General features: G+C 39.1%; 1 protein-coding gene across 10 annotated transcripts in view; it reads left to right on the top strand.

The window, feature by feature from the left end:
* The window catches only part of ANKS1B (ankyrin repeat and sterile alpha motif domain containing 1B), a 397,248-nt gene that overhangs the window by 353,789 nt on the left and 28,800 nt on the right, over positions 1 to 14,659 (top strand). For 8 of the 10 annotated variants that reach the window (XM_077783569.1, XM_031507475.2, XM_077783571.1 and 5 more), the window contains one exon: positions 10,454 to 10,528. The exons of 1 other annotated variant lie outside the window; for it this stretch is intronic. In XM_077783569.1, the coding sequence (XP_077639695.1) occupies positions 10,454 to 10,528 (75 nt within the window). The remainder of the gene's footprint in view (positions 1 to 10,453; positions 10,529 to 14,659) is intronic. One more of the 10 variants, XM_031507479.2, reaches the window with a different exon arrangement.

The following is a 14,659-nucleotide window of genomic DNA, read 5'->3' as shown; positions in this document are numbered from 1 at the left end:
ACTCAGCACTGCCATGTTCATCACTCAGCCATGTCCCAAAGAGCCACACCTACATGTTGTTTGAACAATTCCAGGGATGATGATTGAACCACTGTCTGGACAACTCACTCCAATGCCTGACCACCCGGTTCAGTGAAGAAATTTTTCCTAATATTCAATCTAATGCACATTAAATTATGCATGGACAGTCTGTTGGTGAAAATGCTTTAGGATGAGCTCAACTGGTTTTCAGTGATACCTGTGATGATGAAAGACAGCCAGGTCTTATGCTGCATGCTGGAAACAGGACTTTGATTTGCCATCAGAAGCAGATGGGCAGCCAGGGCAGTTCCTGGAGCAACTCATTCCACGAAGGACCAGGTTGCTGCATGCTTCCCTGCATGAGGCTTCCCAGCAGTGGCTCTGCCTGCCACAACCCAAAATAGAACCTCTGTCCAAAATTCGGCCTCAAAATGGAAACAGCTATGCAAATAACTGTATTATAATGAACAAAAGGCTGCAGTCTGTCAGCTAATTATATGAACAAGAAGTAATTAAATAAAAACAAGCAAAACAAGGTGCTGCCATTACCTGGAAAAACAGAAACAAATTGAATTCCATTTGTTCAGAGGACATTTCTAGAGAAGTGAAATTGCATTTGGTTGGGTGGGGCTGTTGCCTTGCCCTTTTTTAAATCTAATTTTCTGCTATAAAACCTTCTTGCACAGAATTAAGGAGAAAGTTGCTGAGTGAACGAACTTGTTTTCAAACCAAAGTCTGCTGGGCTTTTGTGGCAACAATAAGGTTAAGTTGAAGTCCAGCAAAGAAAAGACAGGTTCTTAACATGAAAATATTTATTGAAGGTCATAAAATTTAGGTGTTTGAGCATAAAATGCACACTTGCTTGTGGCTGAATACACTGGTCTGTCTAATTAGTTCATTTTATCACTTTGTTCACAAATCCCCATACTCACTACCTCTTTTACTCATTAGCAGTGAAGACAAAAAATAAAACAAAACAAAAAAACACCCCTGTGCTAACAATTCTTTCTGACTCCTTTTCACTCCTTTCTTTTACTGATATTCCCAAGAGATATGACAAACTCTAATAAATGACACCTGGAGATTTTCTTTGTGCTGTTGAATACTGCATTTCCAGAAGGACTGATATGTTACATGTCCAAAGACAAAACTGAGCAGTTGTTAATTAGACCACTGCAAACTCCTGTACAACCAATTAAGTGCTTAAGGGTTTTTTTTCTGTTGATGGGGTTTTGTTTGGGTGGGTGGGTGAGTGGATGATTGGTTTTTGGGGCTGTTTTTCTTTTGGTTTGGTTTTTTTTTGGTGGTTTTTAGGGTTTTTTGTTGTTTTTTTTTTTTTCTGTTAGTATTGTGGGTGTGTACCCACTGAATGGATGACTTCAGTGCCTTCTTTCTAATTTTAACCATTGAATATAGCTGTCATCCTTGGAGACTCCAAAGAGGAAAATGGATTCAGATTAAATCCATAAAATTGTGGTTTGTGTTGTTCCCTGAACTCCAATCTGTTTGAAGTCTTTTTCAGCTCTGCCCCCAAATTCTGCATCCCTGATGTATGTAAAATTCCCTTTGACTTTAATGGGAAAGTCAATGACTCCCTCTGGTGATCATTCTCAATAAATTGGATTCACCCCATTAAGAGGCTAATCAGGGATTTCTTCAACCATTCTAGCCCAAAAATAGATTCTTAAATTTATTTTGTGCAATGTGTGGTCTGCCAAAATGAAATATATTTCCTTCCGTCTTTTCCTTGAAAACCTCTTTGAAATTAAAAGTAAAATAATTGTTTCTGCAAAGTAAAGGAGGTCCAACTGATTCTTAGCATAAAACTTCTGCTCTGTGTGTTGTGGGGTTTTGGGGGTTTTTATTGTATCTAGCAACTTTCTCCTTGCAGTTTGCTGGTTCCTTTGGCTTGTGTCAGATCAGCAGCAACTTCTGAACTGACACCAGTCCAGCTTTCCAGCTACAATACTTCTCACATACAGAATGATCTAGAGGGATTATTTGAATTGCTTTGAGAATGTTCTTTTGTCTTAACCCTTTCTTTGCTAGGCTGTTTGCATGCCGCTGTATGAATCTGCATGTTTACTGGATGCTATAGTTCACAAATGTGCATAAAGACATCTTGGATGCTGTGATGTTTTGGGAGTTTTAGGTATGTTCTGGATGATCAGATTAGTGGGTGTTTTTGTGGCCTTGAAGAGAGAAGCCAACATGGTATTGTGAACTTATTTATTGTATTGCTTTCATGAACTTGATTTTATTTTTAAAATGTTAGAATAAAACTATCTTATCCTTAATTTTAAATATAAAATCTGAAGATATTTTGATGAAACTGAATATTTTCATCTTTACTATGGCCTATGTTTTCACTGAACTGTTACAGGGAGTCATCAATCATGTTGATCTTTGCATCAATCAACCTATATTTCTTAAACAATGAGCACAGCAGCTTAAATCTGTTTTCCTTTGATGTGCTAGATGTGTTTAAACAGTTCTCTAAACCATAATCAAATCTGCTTGTAAGTAATACAACTCTTTGTTTCCTGGAGGAAGCACTGATTTAAATTTACTTAATGTGGGTGGTTTTGTCTCAAGGCCAGCATGTACCTTCATTTACAGTTCCCTAGCAGACTATTTGTGACCTAAGGGGAAAATTGTAATATAAACAATGAGTCTAACCAATTTAGATTCCCCAATGGAATAGATTTCGTTATCCAACCCCCCAGTTGATCATCCAGCTCCAAAAGTCTGTGATGTCTGGTTGTAGAAATCATAACTGGCAAAATGGTAATACAGAAGGTTGTGAGATGCTTTGTTTTCCAAAAAAAAGGAGAAAAAAAAAATCTAGGAAGAAATGAGTGGTCTGAGTCATCATTAGCTGTGGATGTTGAATTTTGAGCCTGCAAACTGTAGATTAGTATGATCAAATTAACGTAGTTTAAAATAGCTGAGGTTGTTCTTAAGATTGCCTAAGCCTTTAAAATAAACATTAAATAATGCAGGCAAAGCTTGATTACATTGGAACTAAAATCAATAGGAGTCCCACTGAAGGGCTCTTCATTCACCCCGAAATAGGTGCAGGGAAGAACTTTGGAGGTTGAAAATAGTCATAGGCAAGTTCATTAAAAGACATGTGCTAAAATGTCACCTTTTTAGGATTTGCAATTCTCCAGGTGGGAGAGAAACTTTAGGTACTAGCTGCAAGCATATTCCAGCTGCCAGCCCCGAGGTGGTGGCTTTTTGTTGTGCCAGGCATGTGGTGCTTTTAGCCACACTGGTCCATAAGACCTCTTGCCATGGTGCTCCGAGCTCTGCTCCTGCCCTGAGCCAGGAGTGAGGGCCAAAAACACCCTTCCCGTGGCAGGCATGCAGGGAGGTGGGAAGCACCTCTGCCCGTGGCACTCCTTGCACGAGGAGAGCTGGGGCAGGTGTTCCCTGGGGCTGGGAGGTCGGTCCTGCTGGGGCGCAGTGGCAGGAGCCTCCCTGGGGCTCCGGGGACAGCTCCAGCCTGCGCGTGCCTCCGGCAGGACAAGCCCGTAGTGAGTCCGAGCACCTTTCTAGTGGGATAAACCTCGTCATGGCCCCTACAGGGGCACCCCAGAGAGCTGTCATGGAAGGAAGAGGTCTTTTAAGATCTGAGAGGGTTGAAAAACGTTGAAAAACTTATTCACAAAGACTGACAGGAGAAGTTCTTTCCCAGAGTTGGTGAACTCAGACTTAATTTTGAAAGCCTTTCTGGGTGCTTCAGTCATATGAGCTGAGGACTCTTGCTTTTTAAAATTTTTTTTTTTTCTTTTTTTTTTTTCCTAAAATGCAAGATGGCTTAAATGTAAGGTCGTTGTAATGACTGCACAGTGAGCATGAAGTAAATCTGTCCTGATTGTTGGGATTCTGCCTTTTAATGTTATTTTGTAAGATATAATAATTTGTTGCTGGGTTAGGATTGATATGCAGGGGATAATCATTTAAATGATTATCTGACAACAGATTCTTTACCTAAAGAAAATTAGTTATGTCATAAAAACAAAAAACAGAATTAGTAAAGGCAGGTTTATATTAAAATTGTAGAATAACTTTGCTTCTTTTTGAAATAGTACTTTCAACTTAGCAGTGTCTTCCAAATACTTCACAGATACTAATGCATTTGTATTTCCAGTGCACTGTGGGGCTGTAATTTAAAATCATATTTTCCATTTTTCAGCTAGGAAAACTTACATACAGGGATGTTGCAGGTTGAGTAAGATGAGAAAGAAAGTTTGAAGGAGCCTAAAATAGTCATCTTTAGTTTTGTAACTTTAAACCACAGCATGACATTTTTTATTTACTTTTTTCGTGTTTGTTTTCCCATCTGCTCTGCCTTTGAAGGATTTAAATATTACTGTGAATGAGGAAAAATATGCCCAAGAGAATACTGGTGTGTAAAATGAGATTATCTAAGAAGCAGTGAAGAAGGTTTTTTTTATCAATGGTTGAAATTACTCTTAAAATAACAGAATTCTTTACTAGTTGATTTATGAAGCAATAAAAACAAAAATATGGTCATCTAGATTCATTCTCTCGTTACTTCTTAGGCTACTTATTTCATTTTTTTATAAGCATAAAATAGTTTAAATTGTGAGGATAAATAAGCAGCCAGCTAAAAAAAGTCAAATCCAAACAAAATTCTGTAAGGTTTATATTTTAGGTGCATTATATTTTTAATATGGTAAGATGAATGAACTATGATGACCTTCAATTTAACATCAAAAGAAAAATGCTTAACTAAATCTATTGCTGGCAGTTGTATTTGTAATTCACATAGATGCAAGCACCATAGACGGCTGTATCTTGATCTGTAAATTTCAGCTCATTTTCATCCCTAGATTCCATTAGAATTGTGTATTTCATAGAATCTTGGAACCATCACTGAGCTGGGTCATCTAGTTCCAACTCCCTGCTCTGAGCAGGGACACCTCCAACTGGAGCAGGTTTCTCAAAGGCCATCCAACATGGCCTTGAACACTTCCATGGATGGGGTATCCAACATTTCTCTGAGCAATGGACAAGTAAACTGATAAAGACATTATAAGAAGTCTTCTTAATTTCTGCCTGAATAGAGAGAGAGAATTTTTTCAAGAATGTTACAGAAGCTAATATATTAAACTGAATTCATGTGAGGTGGATCATACCTACAAGCTGCTTCAGCAAATGGAATTAAAGAAGCCTCTTCTGTATTCAGTATTAATGATCCAAACTTCAGCCATAAATACCACACCAAGGAAAGGACAAATGTTCTTTATTAATTTGCTGGTTTTTACACTCAGTCTTGTGAACTATAAAGTGTACATTGAAAAGATTTTATGAAAACTGGATTTTAATACCTAACATTTGCATTTTTGATCTGCTGGAAAAAAGCTGTACTTAGAGTTTGGGGTGCTTTTCTGCAAGAGCATTTTTGTTGTTTGGGGGTATTTTTTTGAAGAAAGGTAGGTACCTATAGTCTCATAAACTTAATTAGTGTTTGTCCAGAAGTATGTATCCTCTCTGCAAGGCTAAGAGGCTGGGGTGCACTGGAAGCTGGCAACACCAGCAGAAGGGATATTGTCAATGAGAAGGAGCTCACACCTATCACCTACTTCTTGCCTGCAAGAGAGCCAGTCCAAGGGGCTCCGTTGTTGTCTGGAAATTTTCATGTGAAGTATTTTCAGGAGCAGCAGAAGAAATACACCACTGCAAAGCATGTAATTCTTCTAATAAAAAGTGATCTTTTAAGTTTCTGCTTTTCTAAAAGAAATACAAATTTCAAATTTCTCTCTTCATCTCTGAAGATTTTATTTTTTTAGAAGGAGTATTTGCAGTTATTTCTGTTAGTAAGGCAAGCTCTCCCCAGAGCTTTGAGAACATTCAGGGATGCAGCATCTACTTTTACTAAATACCTGAGGTTTTTTCATATGGGAGAAGGAAATTCAGCAAAGGGCCACTGAGATGGTTGGAAACTGAAGCAATTGCCATCTGAGGAGAGTCTGAACAACCAGGGCTGGCTGGAGAAGATGTAGCTTTGGGTACTAAGACTGAAAGAGGGACTCTGGATGCCACAAGGAACTTTCTCCCCATCTGGACCAGCAAGCAGGGGGACAGGTTGTTCACAGAGTCTGTCCAGTCTCTGTCCTTGAGGTTTTCAAGACCTGACAGGATGAAGCCCTGAGCAATCTGATCTCATCTCAGCTGCTCCTGCCTTCAGCTAGAGCTGGAGTGGAGTTTTCCTGAGCTTCCTTGCAGCATGAATTATCCTGTGATTTATATCCTTATTCTTTTTAAAGACTGCTAAGACTGCTCTATTTAATTTGAAGTGTATTGAAACTTTCAGATCTTTTTTTACCTCCCCCAGCCTAAATCACTTTGCTTCACTTTCTTTGCTATTTTATTTTCTCTGTGTAATCCTACCAAATTTCGTCTGACTGATCTGTAGTTCATCAGACCTGTTTAGAGTTCTTACCCCATTCTGAGAAGTCCCTCACTTCTGGATCCTCCTTAGAGAGCACTGGCACTCCTCCAAGCCACAGCATGAAGCAGGTCCTTGCAGATTGCCTCAAGATGTTCAGTCCATTTGTGCTTAAATACCAATAATCATTCTTGAAACATGCTGCATCAGGAGTCACACAGTGTCCAAGTCTTGCTGTACTTCTCCTTGCTGCTGCTGATTTAATCGGCCAGTTTTCCAACACAGGAAGGAAATTTGATCTGAGATGATTCATACTGAAGGACCTCATTGTGAACATCTTGAATTTTTCTTGGCTTATAGAAAGTGTCTTGGTAGCACATGGCAGGCAGTATTACACTTTTTCTTTGTTATTCTCTATAATGTATCCATAGATATAAATATGCACATGCATACATCTATTCCTGAGTGTTTATTTCAGGTGGCCAGGAGTGATGTCAGAAGGTCATGAGAACCACGGGGTGGTGACTAGATTTTTAAACATTTCTAGTCACTTACTGGTCCCTGCAGTTAGGCTGGCTATAACCTTCTGAACCTTCCTTTTCTCCCATCTTAAATAGTCTTTTAGCCCTTCTTTGGTCCTTTAGTATCTTCTGTGATTTTTCAAGGATAATTACTCCTAATTTAGGTAAATCTTTTAACATCTCCTAACATGCCATTGAGTGAAACTCATTGAGGTGTAATGAATACATCTGGGCTGCCTTCAACCCGGCCCCTGCTGCTCCTCTGTGAGCTGTCCAGGTATTCTTTTCTGCCACTTTCCCCTGCTTAGAGAGCATATGATTTCTGTGATCAGTCTTATAGTTTCTTTCCTTCTTCAGATTATCAGTCATGTTTTCCTAGTCTATAAGGAGGAAGCCTAACATTTTTCCTGGATAATTTTTTTTCACCCTTCCTTTCCTCTCCTGCATGTCAGAGTTGTGTTCCACTGTGACTAGACAGGGAAACCTTTTATGCGTGGGACACCACAAAAAGGATATGATAGCAGAGTCTTGCTGTGACATTACTCGTAAGCATTTATCTTTTGGAAAGTATTAAGATCATGGCATTTTTGATACTAATCAGGCAATAGATGATGCTATTGTTTTGCTCTTCTTCAACATATTACTTAGGAAAATGTTCTTCGTTAAACTCTTTCACAGAACTTCTGTGTCAGTGGTATTGGGTGCCCAAGTGTATTTGTGTTTACTGTGGTGGAAGTTTATGCACAGATTGAATTCTTTAGAGTTTTTTTGAGAGCATATGTTTTGGGAGCTGAAAATTGTGAGTGTTTGAAGCCTAATCTGAATTCTTCCTTCTACTGCCTATTTTTTGGCCTCAGATAATCACTTAACCTTTTTCCTTGCCTTGATTCATTCCTCTACACAATAGGGATATGCAACTTTAGGCACTTCTTCTGGATATTTCATAATTCATTAAAACTTTGAGTACTTTGAAGATATAAACTATGTATATAGTAAATGCTAAATATTTCTACAATAGTGCAAGGAAAAGGTTGATTTCTGAATTTGAACTAATTACCATACATAAAATTAATGTTCCATCTGCACTGAATTTCAGTACCTTAATCATTTAAACATTAATGAAAGCAAAACTGAGGAATGAGTTTTGCACTGCTGCCCTTCTGATTGGGCATTTGTGGAGTTGTGGGAAATTCTCAGTCTCTGCTGGTCTGCTTGATTTAATGTTGATTGTATTTAAAGATGGTTTCACTTAAGCCTAAGTCCTTCAAATATGTAATTCTGGAGGCAAGTCTGTTTGCTGAGGGAAGTTCACTTGAACAGTTCTTGCAGCAGAGACTTGCACCCAAAACTTGTGTGCTTCCATTTGGGAAAAGATGGGCTGGGGAGGGAGGGGCAGGATGAGTACCACTGACATTTGTAAAAGAGGATTAATTCACTGCCCTCTTTTTAAAAGAAGCCTGGGCACTCACTGCTGCAGGGTTACCTGTCCCTGAGTTAGCACCAGGGCAGCTGAAGGACTGAGCTGGCTGAGGACCCATGCCAATCCCTAAAGGCAAGTCCTTGAGAGGGGCAGTAATTATGAGCACACTTTTGTCTCAAGAATATCATGATGCTGAGAACTGGTTGCATGATGTGGCAGCATCATGGCAACCCCTTGCCAGTGCCGGGGAGAAATAAAACATCTGCCAGCATGCAACATCCTGCTGCATCCCCTCCTGCTTTCAATACCTCGGTGTGTACAAATAGCAGTGCCATCGGTTTTCTTTACTGCCTTGATTACCAGATGTTTGGGCATGCTGCACCAGCATGGAAATGCCTTCTCTTTGCTCTTCTGAAAACCAGAGGCACAGTCTTCTGCCATGGATTCCTATTCAGAAATCTTCCCCACCTCAGGCAAACGGATATAGGTATCACAGCAATGGGTATGGCCAGAATATCCAGAAGTCAGTTTTCTTGACATACACTGTAGGAGGTCATTGGTAACCACTAGTGCAATGTCCTAAGGCTGGCACAGCAGTAGAAGCTGCAGCAGTATTTTGCTGCTGGTCTTGCACTGAGACTATGTGTTCATCACATGGAGGAGGACTAGTCTGTAGCAAGTTGGAGGGGATGAGGTAGAAGACTGAAAAAAAGTCAAAGTTTTAATTAGCTAATGCTATCAAAATGTAGAGACCTGCATATCAGGAAAGAAGCTAAGAACTTCAAAAACAAGATGAGGGAGATGGAATTAACCAAATATGTGAAAGTTTTAAGAGTACTGAAGCTGGAGGAAGGGATATGTGCTCATGCATTTCAGATAATGAAGGAAATAAGGGACAATTAATGCCATTAGACAGCCACCAGGCTGTCTGGCAGCACTCTGTAGTCAGTCCAGAGGATGCCAGGCTTCCCTGACAGTATATAGAAGTGGTAACTTGTTCTGTCATCAGCCAGGGTGCAGGCCACAAAAGGTAAGAGCAAGAGTCGTATTTTAAGACTTGCACTTCTTTGATTTGATTTGAGCATTAGTGCAAAATTCCTGCTGCTGCTGACAAAAACCAGCAATGCACATTCTTGATGCTGTTAAGTTACTGATATATTAATTGCTATCTCTTCTGGATGCTGCAGTTGCATTTTTCATGTCTGTTTATTGCCTTTTGTTGCTGGCTGCTGAAGATAGCGTGGGCAGATCCTATGTCTGATGCTTTGTTTCAGTTGCCTGGCTACTGTAAAATGTTATCTTAGCTTTTGCTGAGGTGCCACAGATGCCTTATTGATGATTGTCCAAACAAGGAAATATATAAAAGATGCTGGTGAATGCTGTGCTTGCCTAGTTCTGCTGCTTTTGCTAGAGATGCTACAGTATGATTGCTTTACTACTACAGATTCTCTGTATGATAATGTAGAGGGTAGGCTGAAACCTTTCGTTTATGCACTGGGGTCATGGTCAATACCAAAGGTAATATTATCTATATCTTAGTATGCAAAGAAACTGTTGTTGAAAGGAGATGGTGGGCAGCTGTTTCACTAAATTGCAATGCATTCATTTCTGGTAATTTTTATAAAGAAAATGTATTTTTCCTGTTGATTGTGTTGCCATATTTTTCCCTTCTTTTCTCCCTGTGAATGTCTCCAACAGACAGAGATTTAAGTCTCAAAACTTACTTGGGACATTGACTTCAGACTTCTTCCCTGCCAAAAACTGAAAGTAACCAATATTTCTTCTGCTCTAGGCAGTTTCTATTTATCTCTACATCACGAGCACTTCTGACAAAATTGTTTTCTTGTACTCCTAGTCTGAAAGCTCTTCTAAAGTCTCTGAATAAGCTATGTTTCTTTTCAGTTAGTCCAAAAATATTTTGTCATCAAATAAATAAAATAATTACTTTGTACAACTGTTTTACTTCCTTCTTTACTATTGTTGCAAGCCTTTTCCTAATTACTCTTGCCTTTTGGCAGTTGCAGTGCATTAATATTTACAAGATGAGATACAGTTTTCTGTTTATATTAGCAGTCTTCGGTCTGTGAGATCTGGACCAACCAGAATGCAGGATATCCTTTCTCATCGATTCATCAGGTTCATAATGTAAGATACAGCGATGAATGGCTGTGTTGTCACTCTGGATGTACAGTCTGTTGCCGTGGTGTTATCTCCGGGTGTCGTGTCGCTGAGATGACAGAGCAGTCCGTACCTTGTCAGCCGTGTGCGGGGACCGTGTGTGCAGCATCCGTGTGTCGTGCCTGTGGTTAGCGTGTGTCGGCTCCGTGCTGTGCGAGCGCGCAGGACACCGCCAGCAGCCGTCTCGCCCAAGGGGGAGCTTTGAATTCTGTTCCTCGTGTTTCTGTGGGCTCCCTCTTGCAAAGCGGGAAACCGTGTAAACAGCTGGCTTTGCACAGTTTCGCCCCCGCCGTGTGTCGTGCTGCCCTCTCTGTGTCGGTCCGTAGGCTTTGCCCGGCTGAGGTTGCACAGTGCCTTTGCAGAGGCACTTCGGGCGAGTTGGAGGAAACGCTGATGGTGCCCTGAGATTTTGTCACTTCGGTGGCAGCCGTGGGTGAGAGCAAACCTAGTGGTCCATACTGCAGTGTGGCAAGGACGGCAGCCAGTTGTTCAGCAAAGTATTTGAGAGCAGCTGTAGATTTCTCCTCATTCTGTCATTTCTCCTTGGAACATTTCTGCCAGAGAGGGGTCATTTTGGCCACCGAGCATCAGAAGTATTTTAAATCTGAAGTACACCATGAACCTGTTTCCATTATTCCAAAGCCAAACATTTTAGGAGCTAAAAAAATCGTCTTCCTCTAGGAATTAAAAGACAAGCAAATAATGAGGATTTGACTGGATCTGCAGAACATTTAAATTTTTTACAGGAAAACAATTATAATTTTTTTCAGCCAGAACTGTTGTATCCATGTGTGCTCCAGTTTGTTGTTGTCATGGTGACTAATACATGTTACCATAACCAGGCATGAGGCTTAACAGGTGAAAAGTTATAAGATGTGGTCCTTGTTAAAAATAACTACATTCAAACCACTCAAAACCAGGCCTTCTTGGCTTTTTCTTCCTTTTAGCGCAGAGGCTTTTTAATGTGACATTTTTATAAAAAGACAAGGGAGGTGTTAGATTTTTATAGCAGATTTATTGAGGTTACTTCTTAGCTGCAACTGTCTCTACATCCAGGTGCGTTTAATATGAGTCAAATATACTTCTCAGAGAATGGATGAGATAGGAAAATGTGCGGCAATTGTAGAAAAAATTGTAAAGAAAATAATAGCTGTAGTCTGCTTCTTTAGCTCATTTGACATCAAGCATCCGACCCTTTCTAGAGCACTAAGTGCATTTCTGCCCATTTTTGGGGTTAGGAAACCCTGCAAGAGCACAAGGTATTGGTCTTTAAGGCTATTAAAAGTTGTCATTGCAAAAGGATTGAATCCTTAACAACTCTGACACCTGCCTTGAGACCATTTTCTGATTATAAATTCTTTATCTGCAAGATGTGTAGCAAAAAAAAATCTTCTTTTTCAAGTTGACTGAGGCCAAAGAGAGGAAAGGTTCTAGTTACAGTCATAGGGAGGTTAGAATACTAAACTGCAGGCAGTACAGAAAAAAACATGTGATAAATTGCACAGCTGTCTGATGAGCTGTAAAGTTAGATGAGGAAGAAATTATCTCTTGCCTTTCTACTTCATCAGAGAGATAAATATCTCCATCCGTATATTGTGTCATAAAAAATACATAAGCTTAAATGTTTGATTATTTCTTATAATTGCAAATTAAATATTCAAACCAGAAAATCCTTATCCTATCATATCTATTTTTAAAACTTAAATCAAACATTATAGTTGGTCTTGCACAGCAATTTATTAACATTTCTGTACTGCTTGAGAAGTGTATTAGGTGCTTATGAAGGACCTGAATCTCAATATATCACCCATAAATTGTTCCACATCAACTCCTCAGATTTATGACTAGTAATTAATATTTTTCCACCATGGCTTGAGCCTTGTGGTTTCAAGTCGTCTCCAGGTCAAAGATGGTCCTATTTTGTATTTTACTTAATGTTAGCTGTCATCATCACATCCTAAATCTCAGAATTTCAGTATCTGAATAGAGCCAGTTAGATGAGAATTCCCTTTCCTCTTGGTGAGGTTTTTAGACACAGATTTATGAATGTATTTAGATCTCTAAATCCTGTTTAAAAGTGTTTCTTCCCTAAAAAAAAAAAAAAAAAAAAAAAAAAAAGAAAAGAAAGGAAATTGCATGGTGAATATGTAATAGGGATTACACTTCTAAACATCTTCATGGATCTGGGCTTTGGAGACCACCTTGTTACAGCTCAGTCTAGATAGGTTGTGAATACTAACAGTAGTACTGTTTAAAAGTCTAAGGAGTTTGGTAAGAAACTTTTGCTGAATATTAAAAAACACCAGTGATACAACTGTAAAATAAAATTTTGACTATGTATAATATCTTGTCCATTCATCATAATAACCTATATCTATTTGTTTAATTTTATGCACTTTTCTTAGTAGCTGCTCTTTCTACAAGACACATGGAAGTACATAAATGGTCTCCAGAGGCAGTAGTCTGTCAGGAACAGCAGAAATCTTGTATGTCTGCATTCCCCTAACCTCAGCTCTATTGCATGTGTAGAACATCCTAGAGATATATATAGAAATCTTGGCAATTCTGTTTTGTCTAATTTAAAAGGAGTAGGTAGTAAGATGATTTTATTTATAGAGCATTCAATGGATACAAGCATGGTCTCCACACAGTCCCACTCTTAAGTGTCTCATACACAAGTTTTATTAGCCTGGTTGAAGCTTATTTCTCATTTCTTTATCAAACTGAGCCAAAACAAGAGTTAATCATTGTTCCCCTTTTCCTGCCCTTTATTTACAGACAGTAATGCCGTTCTCTATGCTTTTCATACTTAATGTGCAAAAGGGAAACAAACTGTAAAATTATGTACTCACTTTACTCCTTATGAACCCTGCTTAATTTGCCAGTGCTATCCCTTTCCTGCATGTGAGGAAAGCCACCTGCTGAGCAGTGCAACAGAAGGGTTTGGAGCACTACCCCTGGTCACTTGTTCAGTAGGAGTTCTGTTCCTGCCTCATGGCCATCCCTTGATAGAGAAATGGGTGGTCAAAAGATGTACTTTTGTAGCTTTTTTATCCTGAATTTACTCCCTGTCCACACAGGAACCTTTTGCTAAATGGCCAGGATGTGCCTCCTGAGCTCTGCTTCCTTACACAGAGCATGCAGGAGTGTGTCTTTATTAGGGAGGAAAATAAGAACTAAATCAAGTGGTCTGTTAGCTGTGGCCTTGGACAGTTCATAAGAGACAGCTGAGCACACTGTGAGAATTTGTGATAGGTGCAATCCATCTTCTCTTGTTGTGAAAGACAGATTCAGCTAATAAGGATGCAGATCCTCACCCCTTGTAATATGCTGGAAATCTTATTTTATGAGAAGAGCTGCCTCGTAAAGAAATCAGATTCCCCCTTCAGATTAAATAAGATAGAAAGTTTTTATGCATTAGCAGCCAGAAGGATTCACTTTTGTGGATACAAACTGCCAAAAATTGGAGTAATTTCTCCTGCTGCTTTCCTTTCAAAATCTGATGCTGAAGTCATATCCATGGCATATAGGCAACTTAACTAGGCAAAACAGAAATTACAGTACTGTGTAATTGGTAGAATTGCTAATGGTGCCACCAGTAACTAACTAGGTTCGATTTGTTTTATGATGTTCTCTTGCTTGAAGTTGTCATATTGGCAGGGTAATGTTGATGTTTCCAGATTTATCTCTTGCTTTTCATTGCAGAGCTGTGCAAACGCGTGTCATTTTGTTATTTTGTGACACATGAAAATGATGTACTTGTTCTGTTTACTCTGTCCTGACTTAATTAGTAAGATGTGATAGATTGCAAGACTTTGAATGTCTTTGATAAGATTTTTTTTTCATGTGTTTTTGATGCTTAATTTATTTTTGCTATAAAAGTCTAAACTTCTAGCCATGTTCTGTGTGAAATGCTGATAACAATTCCTTGTTAGTTTCAACATATATTTTAACAATATGACATACATAGAAAATACACAGAGATAAGTAAGGTAAAGAAAGAAGTAACGTAATCCAAACTAAAATAATCATATAGGAAAGGGTAAAATAGGTTGAGAGAGAATGGGCAGGAGAAGAAGGAGGATCAGGAAAGACAAG

This window comes from Lonchura striata, chromosome 5 (genome assembly GCF_046129695.1).
Source record: "Lonchura striata isolate bLonStr1 chromosome 5, bLonStr1.mat, whole genome shotgun sequence".
Taxonomy (NCBI): domain Eukaryota; kingdom Metazoa; phylum Chordata; class Aves; order Passeriformes; family Estrildidae; genus Lonchura; species Lonchura striata.
The sequence above is the reverse complement of the archived record's forward strand: the minus strand, read 5'-3'. Positions and strand labels throughout refer to the sequence as shown.